Source organism: Heterodontus francisci, chromosome 35 (assembly GCF_036365525.1).
Source record: "Heterodontus francisci isolate sHetFra1 chromosome 35, sHetFra1.hap1, whole genome shotgun sequence".
Classification (NCBI taxonomy): Eukaryota; Metazoa; Chordata; class Chondrichthyes; order Heterodontiformes; family Heterodontidae; genus Heterodontus; species Heterodontus francisci.
The window spans coordinates 34,974,605-34,995,278 of record NC_090405.1 but is presented as its reverse complement, the minus strand read 5'-3'; the positions used below and the strand labels follow the sequence as shown (position 1 = coordinate 34,995,278).

Genomic DNA, 20,674 nt, shown 5'->3' with positions numbered 1-20,674 from the left:
CAATCCCTCCTCCCAGTGACTCAAGAGAGCCTTCCGGAGTTGCAATGCGGCTCCATAGAGAGGCACCACAGACATGATCTTCACTGTATGGCAAATCCAAGAAAAATGCAGGGAACAATGCCAACCGCTCTACATGGCCTTTCTTAACCTTGACTGTCAACTTCGAAGACTTATGGAGCATCATGATCAAATCTGGCTGCCCTCAGAAGTTTATCACCATCCTCTGTCTACTGAATGATGACATGCAAACCGTGATCCACATCAACAGAACCACCACAGACCCTATCTCAGTCAAGACCGGGGTTAAGCAAGGCTGTGTCATCCTACCAACCCTCTTCTCCATTTTCCTCACTGCAATGCTGCACCTCACCTCCAACAAACCATCCGCAGGCATGGAGAGAATCCACAGAACGGACAGGAAACTGTTCAAACTAAGCCGCATTCAATCCAAAACCAAAATAACTCCAACATCGAGCTTCACAATGCAGATGGCACTTGCATGTGCGCTCACTCTCAAACTGAGCTCCAGATCATTGTCTACTCCTTCTCTGAAGCATATGAGAAAATGGTCTTTCACTAAACACTTGGAAAACAAAGGTCCTCTTCCAACCAGCTCCCACAGCACAACACCTCCCCCCGTCAATTGAGATCAACGGCAAGATCCTGGAAAACGTGGACTATTTTTCATATCTTGGGAGCCTCCTCTTGGTGGACATAAACGACGAGGTTGATCATTGCCTCCAATCTGCCAGCTCAGCCTTCGGCCAACAGAGGAAGAGAGTATTTGAAGATCGGGATCTTGAACCCAAGGCTAAGATCATGGTTTACTGGGCAGCAGTGATCCCTGCACTCCTACATGCTTTGGAGACTTGGACAACTTACAGCAAGCACCTCAAAACACTGGAGAAGTACGAGAGCTGCCTCCACAAGATCCTCCAAATCCACTGGCAGGAAAGGCAGTCATGACAGCAGTGTCCTCTCCCAAGCCAACTTACCCAGCATCGGGGTGCCAATCACTCAAAACCAGCTCCACTAGGTGAGACATGGCGTTCACATGCCAGATGCCAGATTCCCGAATTAGCTGTTCTACTTGGAACTTGCTCGCGGAAGAAGAGGAGGACAGAATAAACACTTTAGAGATGTTCTCAAAACATCCCTGAAGAGATCAAGCATCCCTGTCGACTCGTGAGTGTCCCTGGCTCGTGACCGTCCTAGTTGGAGAAAGCTAATTCGGGAAGACATTGTACACCTCGTGGGACGTCATCAGGGAGGCCAAGCTGAGGCATCGGAGGAAGCGCATAAACCTTCAAACTACTCATCTACCTGACCTTTCTAGCACGACCTGCCTCTCATATAGCCGAGTCTGCAGATCACGCATTGGGCTTATCAGCCATCTCAGAACCCAAAGAACTGGAGTGGAAGCAAGTCATCCTCAATCCCAAGGGACTGCTCAAGAAGAAGGAGGCACATCTTTTGTTTCTATATTTCTTTTCCTGCTCCATTACCATGACTAACTCTTTTGCCATTTAATCTCTCCTGTCTTCCACCCTATCACAGACCCTCCCTTTTGTTCTTTTTCCCATCCTCCCCCATTTCACCTACTTAAAACCTATTACATTTCTAATTTCTCCCATTTCTCTGATGAAAGGCCATCGACCTGAAATATTACTTCTGTTCCTCTTTCCACAGGTGCTGTCAGATCTGCTGCGTATTTCCAGCATTTTCTGCCTTTATTTGGTCTGATTCTGTGCTGTATATTCTATATAAAAGAATCCATGGCAAGTGGTGCAGTTATTGCTATCACATTCCAGTGACAAGACATGTTATGCACTTTTTAATATCCATCTGTATTACTGAGAATACTGTTGTAGCACTTGAAACCCTTCACAAGGCACAGCTATGTTTCACAATCATCTTTCTTAACTCTTATTTTTTATTTAATCACATTGTCAGAAGAGCAAGCCAAGCTGTATTTTTAATAGGGAAGAAAATTTACACATTTTCTTGTACCAAAGTCCAAGGATTGAAGAATTAACTGATGCTAATAGGTGGAAATTCAAACCAGTGATGAAAAAAACAATTGCTGCACAATGTTTGTAAGGAGTGGACCAGAAAGTTACATGTTAATAATAGTACAGTTGCCATCATGATTTTCTTTTGCAAGTCCAGTTCTTATTCCCCAGGAATCAATCGGATGGAGTACAAGCTCCTACAGTGTGGAGTGAATGTGCAATGGAGAAGAATTCACACCAGTTTATAATTTAAAAATATTGGCAAAACCTCTTGGCATTTAAAATGTTATCTTAAAATTTTCCCTTGATTAAAACCAGAGTATTATCTGAAATGTCAAATCATCCTTACTGCCAGGCTCAGCAGGAATAGCCTTAGCTAGATTATATGCCATTACTTTCTTCAATCTAAAATTCCAGGACTACAAACTGTCTCTTTTAATGACTATCTGTTGCATATAATTCTTCAATGTTAAGCGGCTAATGTTTCAATTACAACAGCTTTGAGCTTTCAACTTGAAGTAAATAATTCAAATGTTATACTTCTAAGTATTAGACTTTAATAAATGTTGTTACAAAGACAAATATTATAAACTAGAAAATAAAGAACTAATTTATCTTCCAACATTTGCATCCACTCAAGGTTATTAACTCAATTTTCACTTAACTATGGCTCAATCAGTATATGAAATTCATTGTTATGTATATGATATATAAGAAAATATTGTTGGTTTACATGTCAAGGTAAATATATCTGAACCTCTGCAACAATGTTCAAGCCAATGATGGCTAGCCCAGATAAATGTTCAGTGAGCAGACCAGAAGCAGACACTCAAAGGAACTCATGAGGTTTAGAACCAATTAGAAACGGCTTGTTGGATATCAAAAATGTTGACCCTTTTTCTCTATAGAGTACCAACTGACGTGACGGACAAAGATACACTAAAACCAAAGTCTTGTATAACGTCACTTTATTAGAACTAAAATCACTTGAAGCATACAAATGCTTACAACAGTTTTATTTAGACACCAAATAAGTACAAGACTCACTTCTTGTACAAGATACTACCCGTCAACACAGAGGTGATCAGTCTCTTGTCGCGGTTGATCACTGAGCCTCCAGACTCAAGGTCCTGCCTTTGAGAGTTGTTCCCGGGTTCTCACCGAGAATACCCTCCAGTGTTAACCCTTATATATTCTTTGAAGGCTCCTTGCTCAACCCATGACTCACATGATCTTGTTTTGCACAAATCTTCAAGCATTATCTCATCTTCAAGCATTAGCCATTTAGCCACCCGGACAGAAGTCCAGACTTGTTTACAATAACCACCGTTCGTTCCCCTATATTTGTTCCTCTTTTAACTGTTCTTGTGCAACAGTCTAGTCTAATGGTCACATATCCCTAACCACAAGCTTCGACATGTCTGTTAGCTCACTTCAGCAAGTTCTGCGCTCATCTTTAGCTGCCTTAGAGCATGCTGGATATAAAGCGTTACTTGATCAACTTTTCAGGGCCTACAAAAAGATAATGGACAAATTCGAGTGATTGGGAACATGCTGGAATACTGAATTACAAGAGCAGAGGGGAGCTGAAGTATGAAAAACAAAGCACAATAGATCACAGGTTAGAACAGTTGGCAACAACTTGGCATAAGGTAAACAAAGCCTGAAGAAACTGGGAACCAGCCCCACTTCAGTATTTTCTGGCAGCCTTTCTCTCCCTCACCCCACCACTTTGGACATTCTGTGATTTCTAACTCTGCTCCACCTCCTCACCAGGCTCTACCCCTGCTCTACCTTCCCGCTTCCTTCTCCTCCCAACATCTAACCCCACTCTACTGCCCTCCACTCTCCTCTTACCCACAGCTTTTAACCTTAATCTCTGTTAATGCCTCAAACCCACCCCTGCCCATCAACCCACCCTGTTCTACCCTCCCATGTTGCTTTGTGCAATTACTTCCTGCGATGGATTTGTAGTGATAGAGAACACAATTTGGGACATATCCCAGGTGCACTGGGTTTCCGCCCCACTTAAACGCCACACCAAACTGCATCTCCAGAATGCAGACATTTCTCCTGCTTGCATTACTCATGTCAAGCCAGCACTTTGGCCATCCTGGGAATTCCAGCAAAAGGACCCAATAGCCCCAGTGGGGTCTACATCTGCTGAGAGGTGGTGTAGGTCTTACCTCAGACATAATGCCACAGTAATGAACAATCCACTTGAAATCAATGTCCTGGCCTATCTTTCCCCTCCACTAAGCCTCTAACCCTAACTTTTTATTTCTCGATAGGCCTTCAGCTCCCATTGGGGGAAACAGAGAGAAAAAAAAATTTCAATCTTTGACCCAATCTAGTGTTATATTCCAGAAAGCCAATTGGTGAAGGATGCTACTGGAGTCAAGCCTTACACAGTCTTATATTTATTTATAGCGTGAAACATTACAAGAATATATAACGTCTAACTCAACCCCCACACAGTTTCAATATGTATCTCTTTATATGTGCTCAAGTAAGGTCCCAATTAATGCCCCTCGCCTGCATATAATTAAGCACCATTGATGTACAATTAACATTTGAGGCTCTCCTTCAAGCAGCAGGATGCTGCTCTGTGTTTCTGATATGTCTGCAGGGCAAGTGCTGTGCTATTACAGAAATGGATGCTTCTCCCCATTATTTAAATAACACTTTCTCTAGGCTACTGGATAGGGTAATTGGCAGGTGAAAACAGCATGCTTTCCATCACCACTTTCAGAAAAGCAACATTGCTGAGGGATTTTTAAACAAAACTATTTTTTAAAAATCCCCCTAAAATGTCTCACTTGTTGTGGTACAGAGACTGATTCCTGCTAAGTACAGTCCCATGGAGGTTGGCTTCCCTCTAATACTCCGCACAAGTGGCCATTTTCCATGTATGAGTTTTGACAGCGAATAGCATAAGGCTTTTGACAGGGTAGAGGTCTTAAAACCAAGCATTACCCAGTCGTTAACTAGCATCCACACATGGGTAATGTCAGAGGTCTTTGGATAATGATCAATTAAAGGAAAGTGGTTCAGAGATGGGGAAAGCAAGGGTAGAATGGAAAAACATACTAAAAAGAGTGTTCTACAAATATATGTTACAACTGAGGCGGGAGGAGTGCACAGTCTTTCTCTGGTCCCACATCTCCACAGGTCAGAACATATATTTAAATGTCTACCCAGTTAGCAATACGGTCAATAATATGCTCTACTCTTTATCCCAGAATAAAATACACCAACCAGGCTTCTTTAATAAACAACAAAATTATCAGTTTACTATAAAACAAGACTTATCCAGTAAAGAAGCAAAGCACTAACACAGATTGAAATATGAAAATTCCTTTTTTAAATACTCAACACATACACACTCTCACACACACTGGTTAAAGAGGAAAAAAAATTCTCTGCAGAGGTCTTTTACAAAATAAAGACAAAAAAAAATACTTTGGCCAAAACTTGTTAATTCTTGAAGAAAAAGGATGAAATATGTTGTGTCCCAAAAATGGCATAAAGTCTGGCGTCCGAGTACATGTAGACAGGTCACTGGGATCATTTCTGTAGCAGTTCTTTTCATGGCGGCAGCGAGAATTAATCTGGCAGGCCTTCCAGGAGCGTCTCAGGAGAAATGCGGCATCAGGGGTTTTATCTCTCATACACTGGATTTGCAGGATTTTTCCAAAGAGGTACAGAAAGAGGAGCTGGGTGTTTTTAGCAGGCTACAAGTCCAACTGCTTTCAACACAGTCCACACCCCAAATGAACCAAAAGCAAAACCTCCTGACCACCATAAATCTTGTCACTCCTCTGTAAACATCTCCCCAAGTCACCAAGGTTTCTGTTGTTTATTGAGCTTAAGGTATGTGACATCCAGTAAAGGTTTGTTTTCAAACAAGACCTCCCCGTGATCCTTATAAAAAACACATCCATGGAATTTTTTCCGTTTTCCCAAAAGAACCAATGTCCATAATTCTAAAATAAGAGTCCTTAAAAATCTTTTTTTTTTAAAGAAGCACTTTCATAACATATATCATTAGAAAGAGAATGGTTAAATGCGAGGTGGTGCATGAGAGACATTATACTACATAAAAGTCAAGTATTAGGAAAGCTAAAATAAAAACAAGAAACACTGGAAATACTCAGCAGGTCTGGCAGCATCTGTGGAGAGAGAAGCAGAGTCAGTGACCCTTCTTCGAAACTGGCAGATATAAGAAATGTAAAAGATTTCAAGCAAGTAAAGTGGCGGGGGGGGGGGGGGGGGGGCAACAGATAACAAAAGAGATGTTGATAGGACAAGGTCACAGAATAGCTGACCAGAAGGTCATGGAGCAAAGGCAAACAATATGTTAATAGTGTGCTGAAAGACAAAGCATTAGTACAAATAGGGTGTTAATGGACTGAAAACTGAACAGCCACAAGCACAAACATGGAAAAAAAAACAATGGGGAGGCACAGTAGAAAGCTAGTTGAGCAAGAAGAAGGAGAACAAAGTATTTGGGACTGATGGGATGTATTCAAGAACTCTGAAGGAAGAGAGTGAAGAAATAGCAGAGACCCGAGAAATTATATTTCAGAGTTATTGAACTGGATATGTGCTGGGGAATGGGAGGGTGGCCAATGCAATATCCATTTTCAAAAAAGGTGAGCGAACTAGCCAGTGTCATTATAGGGCAGTTAGTTTAACATTTAACATCTGTGGTAGGGAAAGTTTTGGAATCTTTAGTGATAAAATTACAAAATATCTAGAAAAAAGAAAATGATTAGAGATAACCAACATAGGTTTCACATAAGAAACCTGATATAGTTCTTTGAGGAGATAAGGACTGTGGCGAATGGCTAAAGTGCAGTGGATATGGTGCTGACGGAATGCAGTAAATATGGTTTACACAGACTAATAGAAAGCCTTTGAAAAGATACTACACAGGAGACTATTAAAGACAGACTTACTTTTATAGAGTGCCTTTCATGACCACAGGATGTCACAAAGAGCTTTACAACAAGTGGTATACTGTTGTAATGTAGGAAACAATTGGAGAAGATTAAGGTGTGGAATTAGAGCAAATGTAGCAAATTGAATTAAAAACTGGTTAGAAGGGAGGAAACAAAGAGTTGGAGTTAAGGGCAGTTTCTCAGAGTTGTTGCAAGTGGGTAGTCGAACTGCTTCTGTATACTGTTGTCAGGCAAGCCTCCCACTTACCAAGACTGAGGCACACATTATTTCGCCCCATGAACATTAAAACTTAAAACTGCAAGCCCCTGACTGGAAAGACATCTGCATAGTAACAGACAGTGTTAGACCAATGGGGACCCAGTCACTGCTTCCCCAATACACAGAAGAAGTGGTGAGATCAGTTTTAGTCAAATGACTAACTGGCTGTTGCAGAGGTTTGAACTGAGAGTTTTAAACTGGAGAAAGCAGTGTTTGAAATCAGAAAGCCGTATGCTTCCAGTTGGAACCTCCTCTCCAGTCCTGCCTGCCTCCATCTCTCCCACGGAACTAAATCTTGTGAAGACATAGGAACACAAAGAGAGAAAAGTCTCCACGTGAACAAGGTTTAGGAAGAACATTGGGCCCCGACGAACACCAAAACTACCTACAATCAACTGAGCTCGAAGCACAGTGAACAAGAAACTCTTCTGATATTGCCTCAAACCCTACTATATTTTCCTCTCCTCTTTTCTGTCCCTATTTGCAAGTGTGTATCTCGTGTGCATAATAGTGTGGGTGCGTCGTATATCCATAGGCGTGAACCGTATTAAAGTTTAAGTAAGTTTAATAAATTTCACTTTTCTTCTTTAAACCTAAGGAAAACCAGGTGTGCTCATTTCTTTGCCTTATAATTGGAAAGCTGTGAACAAGGATTCACAAAGGGGAAGCTCACATAACAGTGTGTTTAAAATTAAACCCTGTTACAATAAGACTAGGTGAAGATAGTAACAGACCCCTAGACACCTTTCTCACCAGGTTGTAACAATGATTTGGACAGAGGGATAAAGGGATCCAAATTTTAAAACAATACCAAAACATGAGGCTTAGTAAATAATTCTGAGCATCAAAAGAAGCTGCAAGGCAATATTATAAGATGGTGGAATGGGCAAAAAAGTGGCAGATAGAATTCAATGTCAGCGTGAGGTGCTATATTTTGGTGAAAATAATGAAGTTATACTATGGATGGGAGAAAACTGGATGATGGAGAATAACAGAGGTATTTTGGGGATTCAGACATGTAAGACAATAAAAGCACCACCTCAAGTAGATGATATGGCCAAATAAAAGTTAATGGAATATGGGGTTGAATGAAAGTGGTATAGAATATAACAGCTGAGATGTAATTTTTCAAAATTCACTGGGTTCTGGAAAGGTTCCAACAGACTGGAAAGAAGAAAGTATAACCCCACTATTCAAGAAGTGGAGGAGACAAAACAAGGTAACTACAGGTCAGTTAGCTTGACATTTGCTGTGGGGAAGGTGTTAGAATCGATCATTAAGGAGGCTATAGCTGGGCACTTAGAAAAACGCAAGGTAATTGGGAATAGTCAGCATGGCTTTGTGAAAGGGAGATCATGTTTAACCAATTTATTGGAGTTCTTTGAAGAAGTAACAATGTGCCGTGGATAAAGGGGAGCTCCTTGACATACTGTACTTGGATTTCCAGAAGGCATTTGACAAGGTGCCACATAAAAGGTTATTGGGCAAAGCAGGAGCGCATGGTGTAGTGGGTAACATATTAGCATGGACAGAAGATTGGCTAGCTGGCAGAAAACAGAAAAGTACGCATAAATGGGTCCTTTTCTGATTGGCAGGATATTACGAGTGGAGTCCCACAGGGGTCTGTGTTGGGGCTTCAACTTTTTACAATTTATATCAATGACTTAGATGAGGAGAGTGATGGCATGGCAGCTAAATTTGCAGATGACACAAAAATAGGTAGGACAGTATGTTGTGAAGAGGACATAAGGAGCTTGCGGAGCGATACAGATAGGTTGAGTGAGTGGGCAAAAATCTGGCAGATGGAGTATAATTTAGGAAAAAGTGAAGTTGTTCATTTTGACAGGAAGAATAAAAAAGCAGAGTATTACTTAAACGGAGAACGGCTGCAGAACTCCGAGGTGCAGAGGGATCTAGGTGTTCCAGTGCATGAGTCACAAAAAGTTAGCATACAGGTACAGCAAGTAATAAAGAAGGACAATGGAATGCTATCCTTTATTACGCGACTAATTGAAAATAAAAGTAAGAATGTTAATTAATAAGTAGGGTAACTAAACCAGAGGGAGGAGATTACTGCATTTAGATAGCATTTAGTATTTATTGTAGAAATCTAGCACTAGGGACCACATAGTTAAGTGTATCATAATTTAGGAAGAATTTAATAAGCATTTATTTATTTTAAATTAATTTATTAATTAGTGCTAGAAATGTCAGTTAGAGGGGTGAAGTGCTTCACCTGTGAGATGTGGGAGGTCCGTGACGCTTCCAGCGTTCCGGATGACTACATCTGCAGGAAGTGTACCCAGTTGCAGCTCCTCACATACCGCATGGATCGGTTGGAGCGGCAAGTGGATTCACTTAGGAGCATGCAGGTGGCGGAAAGCGTCATAGACAGGAGTTTTAGAGAAGTGGTCACACCCAAGGTGCAGGCAGATAGATGGGTGACCGCTAGAAGGGGCAGGCAGTCAGTGCAGGAAGCCCCTGTAGCTATCCCCCTCTCTAACAAGTATACCGCTTTGGATACTGTTGGGGGGGATGGCCTATCAGGGGAAAACAGCAGCAGCCAGAGCAGTGGCACCACGACTGGCACTATTGTTCAGCAGGGAGGGACAAAGCGCAGAAGAGCAATAGTTATAGGGGACTCTATAGTCAGGGGCACAGATAGGCGCTTCTGTGGACGTGAAAGAGACTCCAGGGTGGTATGTTGACTCCCTGGTGCCAGGGTCAAGGATGTCTCTGAACGGACAGGGAGCATTCTGAAGGGAGAGGGTGAACAGCCAGAGGTTGTGGTACACATCGGTACCAATGACATAGGCAGGAAGAGTGATGAGGTCCTGCAGGGGGAGTTTAGGGAGTTAGGTAGTAAGTTAAAAAACAGGACCTCTAGGGTTGTAATCGCTGGATTACTCCCTGTGCCACATGCCAGTGAGGCTAGAAATAGGAAGATAGTGCAGCTAAACACGTGGCTGAGCAGCTGGTGTAGAAGGGAGGGTTTCAGATATCTGGACCATTGGGCTCTCTTCAGGGGCCGATGGGACCTGTACAAGAAGGACGGGTTGTATCTAAACGGGAGGGGCACTAATATCCTGGCTGCAAGATTTGCTAGCATCACTCGGGAAGGTTTAAACTAGTGTGGCAGGGGGGTGGGAACCAGAGCAGTAGGACAGCTAGTGAAGTAATTGAGGAAGACATAGTAAATAAGGCCAGTAGGACTAAGAGGAAGAGCAGGCAGGGAGATGTTGCTGAGCACAGCGGGACTGGTGGTCTGAAGTGCATTTGTTTCAATGCGAGAAGTATAACCGGTAAGGCAGATGAACTTAGAGCTTGGATTAGTACTTGGAAATATGATGTTGTTGCTATTAGAGATTTGGTTGAGGGAAGGACAGGATTGGCAGCTAAATGTTCCAGGATTTAGAAGCTTCAGGTGGGATAGAGGGGGATGTAAAAGGGGTGGGGGAGTAGCATTACTCGTTAAGGAGAATATCATAGCTGTACTGCGGGAGGACACCTCAGAGGGGTCATGCAGCGAGGCAATATGGGTGGAGCTCAGGAATAGGAAGGGTGCAGTCACGATGTTGGGGGTTTACTACAGGCCTCCCAACAGCCAGCGGGAGGGAGAGGAGCAGATATGTAGACAGATTTTGGAAAGATGTAAAGGTAACAGGGTTGTGGTGGTGGGTGATTTTAAACTTCCCCTATATTGACTGGGACTCACTTAGTGCTAGGGGCTTGGATGGGGCAGAATTTGTGAGGAGCACCCAGGAGGGCTTCTTGAAACTGTATGTCGATAGTCCAACTAGGCATGGGGCCATTCTGGACCTGGTATTGGGGAATGAGCCCGGCCAGGTGGTCGAAGTTTCAGTAGTGGAGCATTTCGGGAGCAGTGACCATAATTCCATAAGTTTTAAGGTACTTGTGGATAAGGATAAGAGTAGTCCTCGGGTGAAGGTGCTAAATTGGGGGAAGGCTAATTATAACAATATTAGGCAGGAACTGAAGAATTTAGATTGGGGGCGGCTGTTTGAGGGTAAATCAACATCTAACATGTGGGAGTCTTTCAAACGTCAGTATTTGAGAGTTCTAGTACAAGAAGACATAGAAGATTAAATACATGAGATTTCAGACAGAAAAGTACAATTTTTTTTTGCACAGGTGGTCGTGAGCCATGGCATGCAATACTGGAGTTTGTGACTAAAAAAAGACCATGCCAATAGGTTAGATAGGTAGATAGGTGAAGAAAAGGGAAGAGATATGGGAACAGGGTGGGCGCATGAGAATAAACCCCAAGACAGGATGATTAGATCAAATGTTCTGTTTCCATGTGGTAATTTGTGTAATTTTAGGATGCAGCAATGTTTTGAGAACAAAAACACACCTAACAATAAATTCACGATGGAGAGACAGCTGTGGTGGAGATGAAGTGTTCAAGAGAGAATGAGTGACTTCAAAAGACTGCCACAGGCAGTGGATCAACTGAATTGATGAAGTGTGAAGAGACTGAGGTTGGGATGCAGGGAACAATATAAACTACAAATCTGCACACTAATAATATAATCATAATTTCATAGTGACAAACAATCCTCTCCACATAGCTAAGAGTCTTCACTCCTGCAGCAATGCTTACATCAACGGGCTGGACATTAATGAAGGAAATGCTGCTGCAGTTTCAGTACTAATAACAATTAATGTAAGTTGTGCTGTTAACCCTGTGAGAGTGTATACTTCTCTATTTTTCAGTTTATTCTTTTCCCATCCTTCATGATACTGCTTTAGGCAACACAGGTTGCCAATCCAGTCACAGACCTTCATCTATGCATGTCTTGAGCTGGCCTCTAGAAGTGCATGAAATTTTTCAAATAATGGCTTTGGCCTTCATATATAGCCTTCCCAAAGTAGTGCAGTATATTTTTATTCATTTGTGGGATGTGGGCATCACTGGCGAGGCCAGCATTTATTGCCCATCCCTAATTGCCCTTGAACTGAGTGGCTTGCTAGGCCATTTCAGAGGGAATTTTAAGAGTCAACCACATTGCTGTGGGTCTGGAGTCACATGTAGGCCAGACCAGGTGAAAACAGCAGATTTGCTTCCTTAAAGGACATTAGTGAACCAGATAGGTTTTTACAACAATCGACAATGGTTTCATGGTCACCAATAGACTAGCTTTTATATATTATATAGAAAGGGTAACACCGTTCATTTTAATTAATCTGCAGGCTATAACAGACCTTAGTTTTTTTTTTGGGAACCATAAATACTTTCTAGGATATAACTTATATATAACTTATTTGTCATGGCTTTTGTTCATGGAATGAATTAATCAAGGCAAAATGACTTATTTAGTAATTTATGATCTTTGTTCTTCTGTGTAAACTTACAGAATGCAAGTACCAGTAGTTTATAACATTAAAATCAGTGTTTTTTAGAATATATTTGAGGTATGCTGATCTATAACATGCTTTTGTCTTACCTTCACATTTTTGAGTTACTTCACTAAACCTATGTCCAGCTGGGCATTTGCATTCAAAGGAGCCTACAGTGTTTATGCAATTTCCCCCTTTACAGCTTCCCGGAATAGCTTGGCATTCATCCACATCTGCCAAAGAAAGTGAAAATATTTCATTAGATTATCCTTTTATTTTCAACAAACACACTCTGTATTACTCAGCAACAAACCAATCACAATTATCATCTGTCTATCCACTGTCCCCATCAATATTGTAAATTTTATTAGCAAATTTAAAGTGGTCAAATTTTCCATGGTTCTGCTTCTCTAACATCTGTCTAAGACACCATTATTTACACCCCAAACCCCAACCCACTTGCTGGGATTAGGGGCAATTAGGTTTTACAGGTTGTTGCTGGCACTGTTTACCAAGCTAACATGTGAACTGAAAGAGTAGGACAGCAGCTTAGCTATAGCTCTTTCTTCGATCTGATGTCGAGAGCACAAATACTTCCTCCAGTGATAGACTAGAGACAAATGGAATCCATAAATGTAAACATAGATAAACAGCAACATTGAATCTCACCAAGATGTGAATTCAATTCAAAACTCAGGAACGTTTTTTGCAGATTTCCACTTATAACTCAAACCAGCCACTTTTAACAATTTAGTTAACAAGGTCAACTTAAAACTCATTATTTATATAGAATACTCTCAGACAGAAGTGTACATTTTGCTTTACCTGCTACCTCTCAAGCTAAGATGAAGGAACACAACAATTTTTAAAGACACAGCCTGCACTTTAAAGATTTCAGTGTCTAAGCCAAGCTATAAATTAATACAGAATACATAAACATAGAATTAACTCATGAATTGATATTGGTAATCTCTTAGGATCCATTACACTCAGCACCTTTGGTAAACTCGAGGATATCACTCCACAGAGATTTGTTCATCATGCCTCCTTGCTTACTGATATACTGGTCACTATGATGTTATCCATTCAAAGTTCTAGTATGGAATGCACTTTCAGCCTGAAGAACCAGTCAGACTGTTTTAACAGCTGATCTGTTTTTATTCCAAGCAGCTTTACTTGGCAATCAGAAGCCTGGAATTCATTTGTGAGACCCAATCGGAAAGGGACACATCGAATATGATGTTCAAAGAAGAGGGTTAAAGCTGTGAAAACAAGCCCAACAGGATTTTCTCCTTGTCGCTCCACCGCTAACCATAAATCCCAGTCAATAAAGGGTTAAGTGTATGGGAGGCTACTGAAACAAAGTCAGCTCCATCAGTTCCAGGGCTCTAGTGTATGTTCTGCTAAGATTCTGATGCTCATTCTTAAGACTATTAGGTGATCTCTTTATTTTGGGATTGACTATATGACAAGATGGTTACATCTGTCCTTATTTAGAACCTAGCATTGATGAAAATAATATTATGCGCAATACCAATTCTTCAGGCACATCTTCCAGTAAGTTTTTGGCAGAAATCTAAGCCATGATTTCCCTTTCACCCTACTGGGGCACTAGTCAGAAAAAGTGCTCTGCCTGATCTGATCTCAATCAATTTCATTTGCAGAGTCAGGTCATATAGCCTGACATAATCCAGGAACATACCCCTTGAGAAGTCCAGGTTCCTGTAGGCAGGATTGGAAGTAAAGATTACACTCCCCAGGTCAAAATAAGTAAGGTCTTGTTTGGGATGCAAGGAAGGAACCAGCTAAAGAAACAGCCAAGCACTGCTGAGAGAAATGGCTCTGATAGTAAGTGCCTCCTCTATGACCCTCCACAAAGCAAAATCAATGTTAGAAGTTTAATGATCTGACCCAGATCAAACATGGTAATAAGAATTGGACATATCTTCCAAGAACTCACTATGCTTGACACTTACTTACCCTCATTATGTTGAAGACTTTCCAAAAGCTTAACATTAATGTCCAGGAGATTCTACAGGGTGTTTAAACTGCCAACCTTCATCTGCAAATGTTCCTGAACTTACATGAAACACCACACAGAAAGTCTCACATAGGAACATAGGAAACGAGCAAAAGTAGGCCATTTGGCCCCTCGAGCCTGCTTCACCATTCAACCAGATCATGGCTGATCTACTTCAAAACCATTTTCCCCATATCCCTTGATATCTTTAATATCAAGAAATCTATCAATCTCTGTATGAATATACTCAATGACTTAGCTTCCACAGCCCTCTGGAGTAGAGAATTCCAAAGATTCACCATCCTCTGAGTGAAGAAACTCTTCCTCATCTCAGTCCTAAATGGCCTACATCCTATTCTGAGACTGTGTCCCCTGGTTCTAGACCCCCCTACCAGGGGAATCATCCTTCCTACATCGACCCATGTGCTCTAATTGTGCTTACTAAGCTCCTGTGTGGGACCTCATGAGAGCCTTCTGAAAATCCAAATACACCACATCCCCCTTATCTACTCTGCTAGTTACATCCTCAAAAAAACTCTAACAGGTTTGTCAAACATGTTTTCCCTTTCACAAATCCACGTTGACTCTGTCCAATCCTACTATTATTTTCTAAGTGTCTAGTTATCACATTCTTTATAATAGATTCTAGCATTTTCCCTACTACTGATTGCAGGTTAACAGGTCTGTAGTTCCCCACTTTCTCTCTCCCTTCTTTCTTAAATAGTGGGGTTACATGTGCTTCCTTCCAATCTGCAGGAACCGTTCCAAAATCTATAGAATTTTGGAAGATGACCACCAACACATCCACTATTTCTACAGCCACCTCTTTCATCACTCTGGAATGTAGATCATCAGGTCCAGGGGATTTATCAACTTTCAGTCCAATTAATTTCTCCAGTACTACTTTTTTACTGATACTAATTTCTTTCAGTTCCTCATTCTCGCTGGTCCCTTGGTTCTCCAGTATTCCTGGGAGCTTTACAATATACAATTGCTTGTTTCATGCACCTGTCATCACTCCATAATGCCATGCCTGCTGACACATGGGATAGGCGGCATCTCATGGCAACCAGAAACCACCAACACTGTCTACATTTTTCTTTACAGAGAATACCGCCCATAAGGCAAAAGGAAAACTGACTATAAACCCCCACCCACAACTCCCTAGGCCCACCCAATATGAAAAAGAAGCATGCGAACGGCTGGGGAGGCAATCAGGAGGAGGAAAAATATCTAAGGTCAGGTGCCAACTACAGGCATATCATCAGCACACTGCCCTCAAGGGGGCTATGGTGGGGAAACGACGATTGCCCACCTCCTTCTGGAATGTGCCTTGCAAAGCAGGTCAGAAAAGAGATGCAGTGGTTTTTGTCAAGGTTCATCCCAAACAGCTCCGTAATGCAGGACTCAGTGCTCTATGGGCTGTTCCCAGGGATGCACACCGAGATAAACACCAACTACTGCTGGAGGACCATCAACTTGGTGAAAGACGCTCTTTGGTCTGCTTGAAATTTGCTGGTGTTCCAGTGCAAAGAGTTGTCGATGACTGAATGTTGCAGACTGGCACATTCCAAGGTCCAGGACTACATGCTAAGGGATGCACTGAGGCCTGGGGCAGCCGCTGCAAAGGCTCAATAGGGAAAGGCCACTGTCTAAGGCCCTCTCATCATAGTATATCGAGGGGTTAGTAACCGTGTAAATCCTCGCGGGTGGTACGCACCACAGAATGTTTGACATGAAATATAAATGTACTTTGCAAATATAACCTGTAATGGCAAGTGTAATGAGGCATCTCACCTACTTTACTGAAAGAAACTGATCTGTATCTGTAATGTCAAATTTGAACTGCTATGTAATGTACTTCTACAAATTTTATGAATAAAGTATATTTTTGGGGAAAAAAATTCTGCTTCTCTTCCTCTCATGCTTTAAGACCACACAGAACCTGTTAGCAAACTTGTTTAAGATAACCTCATATAACTCTATTTACTCAAGTCACATGAATTCTGCTGCTCTGAAACACATTTTTAATTCTTTTCCTCTCTTCTAGATATCACACAGCAGGAAGCTGTAAAGAGGATATTAAATATCTGTCAGGTCCGTTTCCAGTCCAAACAGATAATCATTTGCCCTCTCCCTGCCCGGCACCAGCCTAAAGATAGCCACCTAGAGTAATGCACAGAACATAAGCAGCCAGGAGGGCCATGGGATAGAAGTTGAAATGGCACAACTTCTTGACTAGTGGAATAGGAGGCATTAGATATATACTGAAAAGCTTCGGGACCAAGTTCATGAGATTATCCACTTAAAAATTAGAATGCTTGCAGACCGTTTTATAGGACTGACGAGGCTGTGTTAGATCAGCCAGATCCATTTGTATGAATGTGACATAATACCACGCCATGCTTCGTTTATGAAATGAAAATATGCAAAGATATCAGGATATTAGCACTTTGAAAGGACAGTTGCTTTTTTAAAGGTTCTATTGTGTAGTTTGTCAGAGATAAGTCAGCACCCAACAGAGTCCAGGATGGGTTATGACATGCAGTGTATTGAAGAGCAACTGGTGTTGTGAGATATAGTTTTTCTTAGGGATACTTTCATTGTGTTGGTTCATTTATGACAGGGTAGATAACTGACTGGACTCTGTATTGATGTGCAACTGGCAGACAGGTCAACAAGATTAAAACATCTGAAGGCAGTGTCTATTGAAGTGTCACGGCGTGCGGTAAGTCCAGTGCAGAGAGGAAGAGAGGAAGCAGCAGCGGAACCCGAGGGTAATAAGACCTAGTACAGAGGGGAAGCATTGAGAAAAACCCCGAACACGTAAAAAGCCACGACCCGGCCCCAGTCGACTCCATCGTGGAGTGGCTCCTCGGCCGCAACTTCAAAGCGCCCGCGGGAGATGTGCAGCTTGTAGTGCATCTGCAGCGCAATGTCAGCGAATTCCTGCTGGCACTGGCGCCCGAGGCTGTCGCCCACCTGCCAGAGGACGCAGATGAGCTTTCCCGGCGTCGATGGTGGGAACTAATGAAATGTTTTATTACCTGCACCCCCTTCCCACCGCCCCCCGGCACACCCTCTTCCCCCACCCCCTCGCAGCCCTTCCCAGCTCCCCCCTCGCAACATCTTCCCCCTGCACCCCCCACCCCAGCTCCCCCTCGCACCCCCTTCCCTCCACCCTTCCCCCTCACACCCCCTCCTCCCACCGGCATCCACCTATCCCTGAGCAGGGGCTCGAACAACCTCACTGCCTTGTGGGTATCTCGGGAGAGTCCAAGGCTAAGGGAGTAAACCCTAACAGAAAATCCGGAGCGGAACCCCGTAGACGGTCATGTGTCACCTTTGGCATGTTTCCGGCAGTTTCTGCAGCCATACCGGTGCCAAACGTCGTGCTCTGTACTCCTTTGGACCCCACCAGAAAGGCCGAGAGGGGGGTTTTGACGCTTGGGCAACTCACAACCTCCATACATTCGCCCAGGCATGCGCCATGGAGAGGTCACTCCATAGTCTCCTCACAGCGAACGAAACAACACGGAAGGCAGCAGTTACGGGTTATAAGTCCAGCTCAATTGGCGTAGAGATTGGGCGCCACGGGTTGCCTTTGTCGGTGGGAGAGGTCATTGCACCTCACTGGACAGCTACCGCCCGCCTCAAACCGGGCAGCCCCCGGTCAATAAGGTTCTGTCCCGCCACAGTCCACCTGCTTCAATGGGTGCTAGGAGCTCAGGGTCATTGCCCGAAAAGCGGACTGCAACACCGCACCAAACAGCACGAAATAAGGAAAGAAGGTACCAGCCCTTCGTTTTGCAAGCTGGAACGTCAGAACTGTGTGTCCTGGACAGTCGGAAGACCTTACACAAATCAATGATTCTCGGAAGACCGCCATCCTTAACAACGAGCTCAGTAGACTCAATGTGGACATTGCAGCACTTCAGGAGACACACCTCCCTGCGAGCGGATCTCTAACAGAGCAAGACTACACCCCCTTCTGGCAGGGTAGGGATCCTGAAGAACCAAGACAGCATGGAGTGGGCTTCGCCATCAGAAACTCTTTGCTCAGCATGATTGAACCACCTTCAAATGGCTCAGAACGCATACTGTCCATCCGACTGCTCACCGCCTCTGGTCCAGTACACCTACTCAGCATCTATGCTCCAACACTCTGCTCCCCACCTGAAGACAAAGACCAGTTCTACGAGGAACTCCATAATATCATTAGTAGCATCCCCAATACCGAACATCTGTTCCTGCTGGGGGACTTCAATGCCAGGGTTGGGGCCGACCATGACTCATGGCCCTCCTGCCTTGGGCGCTATGGCATTGGAAGGATGAATGAGAATGGACAGAGACTGCTTGAACTGTGTACCTATCATCACCTCTGCATCACCAACTCGTTCTTTCACACTAAACCCTGTCACCAGGTTTCTTGGAGGCACCCGAGATCATGTCGTTGGCACTAGCTGGACCTCATCGTCATAAGGCGAGCCTCCTTATACTGTGTTCAAATCAAACGCAGCTTCCACAGTGCGGACTGCGACACCGACCACTCCCTGGTGTGCAGCAAGGTTAGACTCAAACCAAAGAAGCTGCATCACTCCAAGCAGAAGGGCCACCCGCGCATCAACACGAGCAGAATTTCTTATCCACAGCTGTTACAAAAATTTCTAAATTCACTTGAAAAAGTCCTTCAAAACACTCCCACAGGGGATGCAGAGACCAAGTGGGCCCACATCAGAGATGCCATCTATGAGTCAGCCATGACCACCTATGGCAAACGTGTGAAGCGGAATGCAGACTGGTTTCAATCTCATTTTGAAGAGCTGGAACCTGTCCTAGCCGCTAAGCGCATTGCACTGCTGAACTACAAGAAAGCCCCCAGCGAGTTAACATCCGTAGCACTTAAAACAGCCAGAAGCGCTGCACAAAGAACAGCCAGGCGCTGCGCAAATGACTACTGGCAACACCTATGCAGTCATATTCAGCTGGCCTCAGACACCGGAAACATCAGAGGAATGTATGATAGCATTAAGAAAGCCTTTGGGCCAACCACCAAGAAGATCGCCCCCCTCAAATCTAAATCAGGGGACACAATCACTGACCAACGCAAGCAAATGCACCGCTGGGTTGAGCACTACCTAGAACTGTACTCCAGGGAGAATGTTGTCACTGAGACCGCCCTCAATGCAGCCCAGTCTCTGGCAGTCATGGATGAGCTGGACGTATAGCCAACAAAATCGGAACTCAGTGATGCCATTGATTCTCTAGCCAGCGGAAAAGCCCCTGGGAAGGACGGCATTACCCCTGAAATAACAAGAGTGCTAAGCCTGCCATACTCTCAGCACTCTACGAACTGCTTTGCCTGTGCTGGGATGAGGGAGCAGTACCACAGGACATGCGCGATGCCAATATCATCACCCTCTATAAAAACAAAGGTGACCGCAGTGACTGCAACAACTACCGTGGAATCTCCCTGCTCAGCATAGTAGGGAAAGTCTTCGCTCGAGTCGTTTTAAACAGGCTCCAGAAGCTGGCCGAGCATGTCTACCCTGAGGCACAGTGTGGCTTTCGAGCAGAGAGATCGAGCATTGACATGCTGTTCTCCCTTCGTCAGCTACAGGAGAAATGCCACGAACAACAGATGCCCCTCTACGTTGCTTTCATTGATCTCACCAAAGCCTTTGACCTCGTCAGCAGACGTGGTCTCTTCAGACTACTAGAAAAGATCGGATGTCCACCAAAGCTACTAAGTATCATCACCTCATTCCATGACAATATGAAAGGCACAATTCAGCATAGCGGTGCCTCATCAGACCCCTTTCCTATACTGAGTGGCATGAAACAGGGCTGTGTTCTCGCACCTACACTGTTTGGGATTTTCTTCTCCCTGCTGCTCTCACATGCGTTCAAGTCTTCGGAAGAAGGAATTTTCCTCCACACAAGACCAGGTGGCAGGTTGTTCAACCTTGCCCGTCTTAGAGCGAAGGCCAAAGTACGGAAAGTCTTCATCATGGAACTCCTCTTTGCTGACGATGCTGCATTAACATCTCACACTGAA

At 43.5% G+C, this 20,674-nt stretch overlaps 1 protein-coding gene across 2 annotated transcripts in view; it reads right to left on the bottom strand.

The window, feature by feature from the left end:
* The window catches only part of LOC137350605 (fibrillin-1-like), a 670,523-nt gene that overhangs the window by 476,922 nt on the left and 172,927 nt on the right, over window positions 1-20,674 (bottom strand). Inside the window, exons 7-8 of one of the 2 annotated variants that reach the window (XM_068015325.1) lie at window positions 12,704-12,829; window positions 3,016-3,524 (exon numbers count right to left, since the gene is read on the bottom strand). In XM_068015325.1, coding sequence (XP_067871426.1) covers window positions 3,502-3,524; window positions 12,704-12,829 — 149 coding nt within the window. In that variant the 3' untranslated portion in view covers window positions 3,016-3,501. Of the gene's footprint in view, window positions 1-3,015; window positions 3,525-12,703; window positions 12,830-20,674 lie in introns of those variants that run through there. The other variant, XM_068015324.1, reaches the window with a different exon arrangement.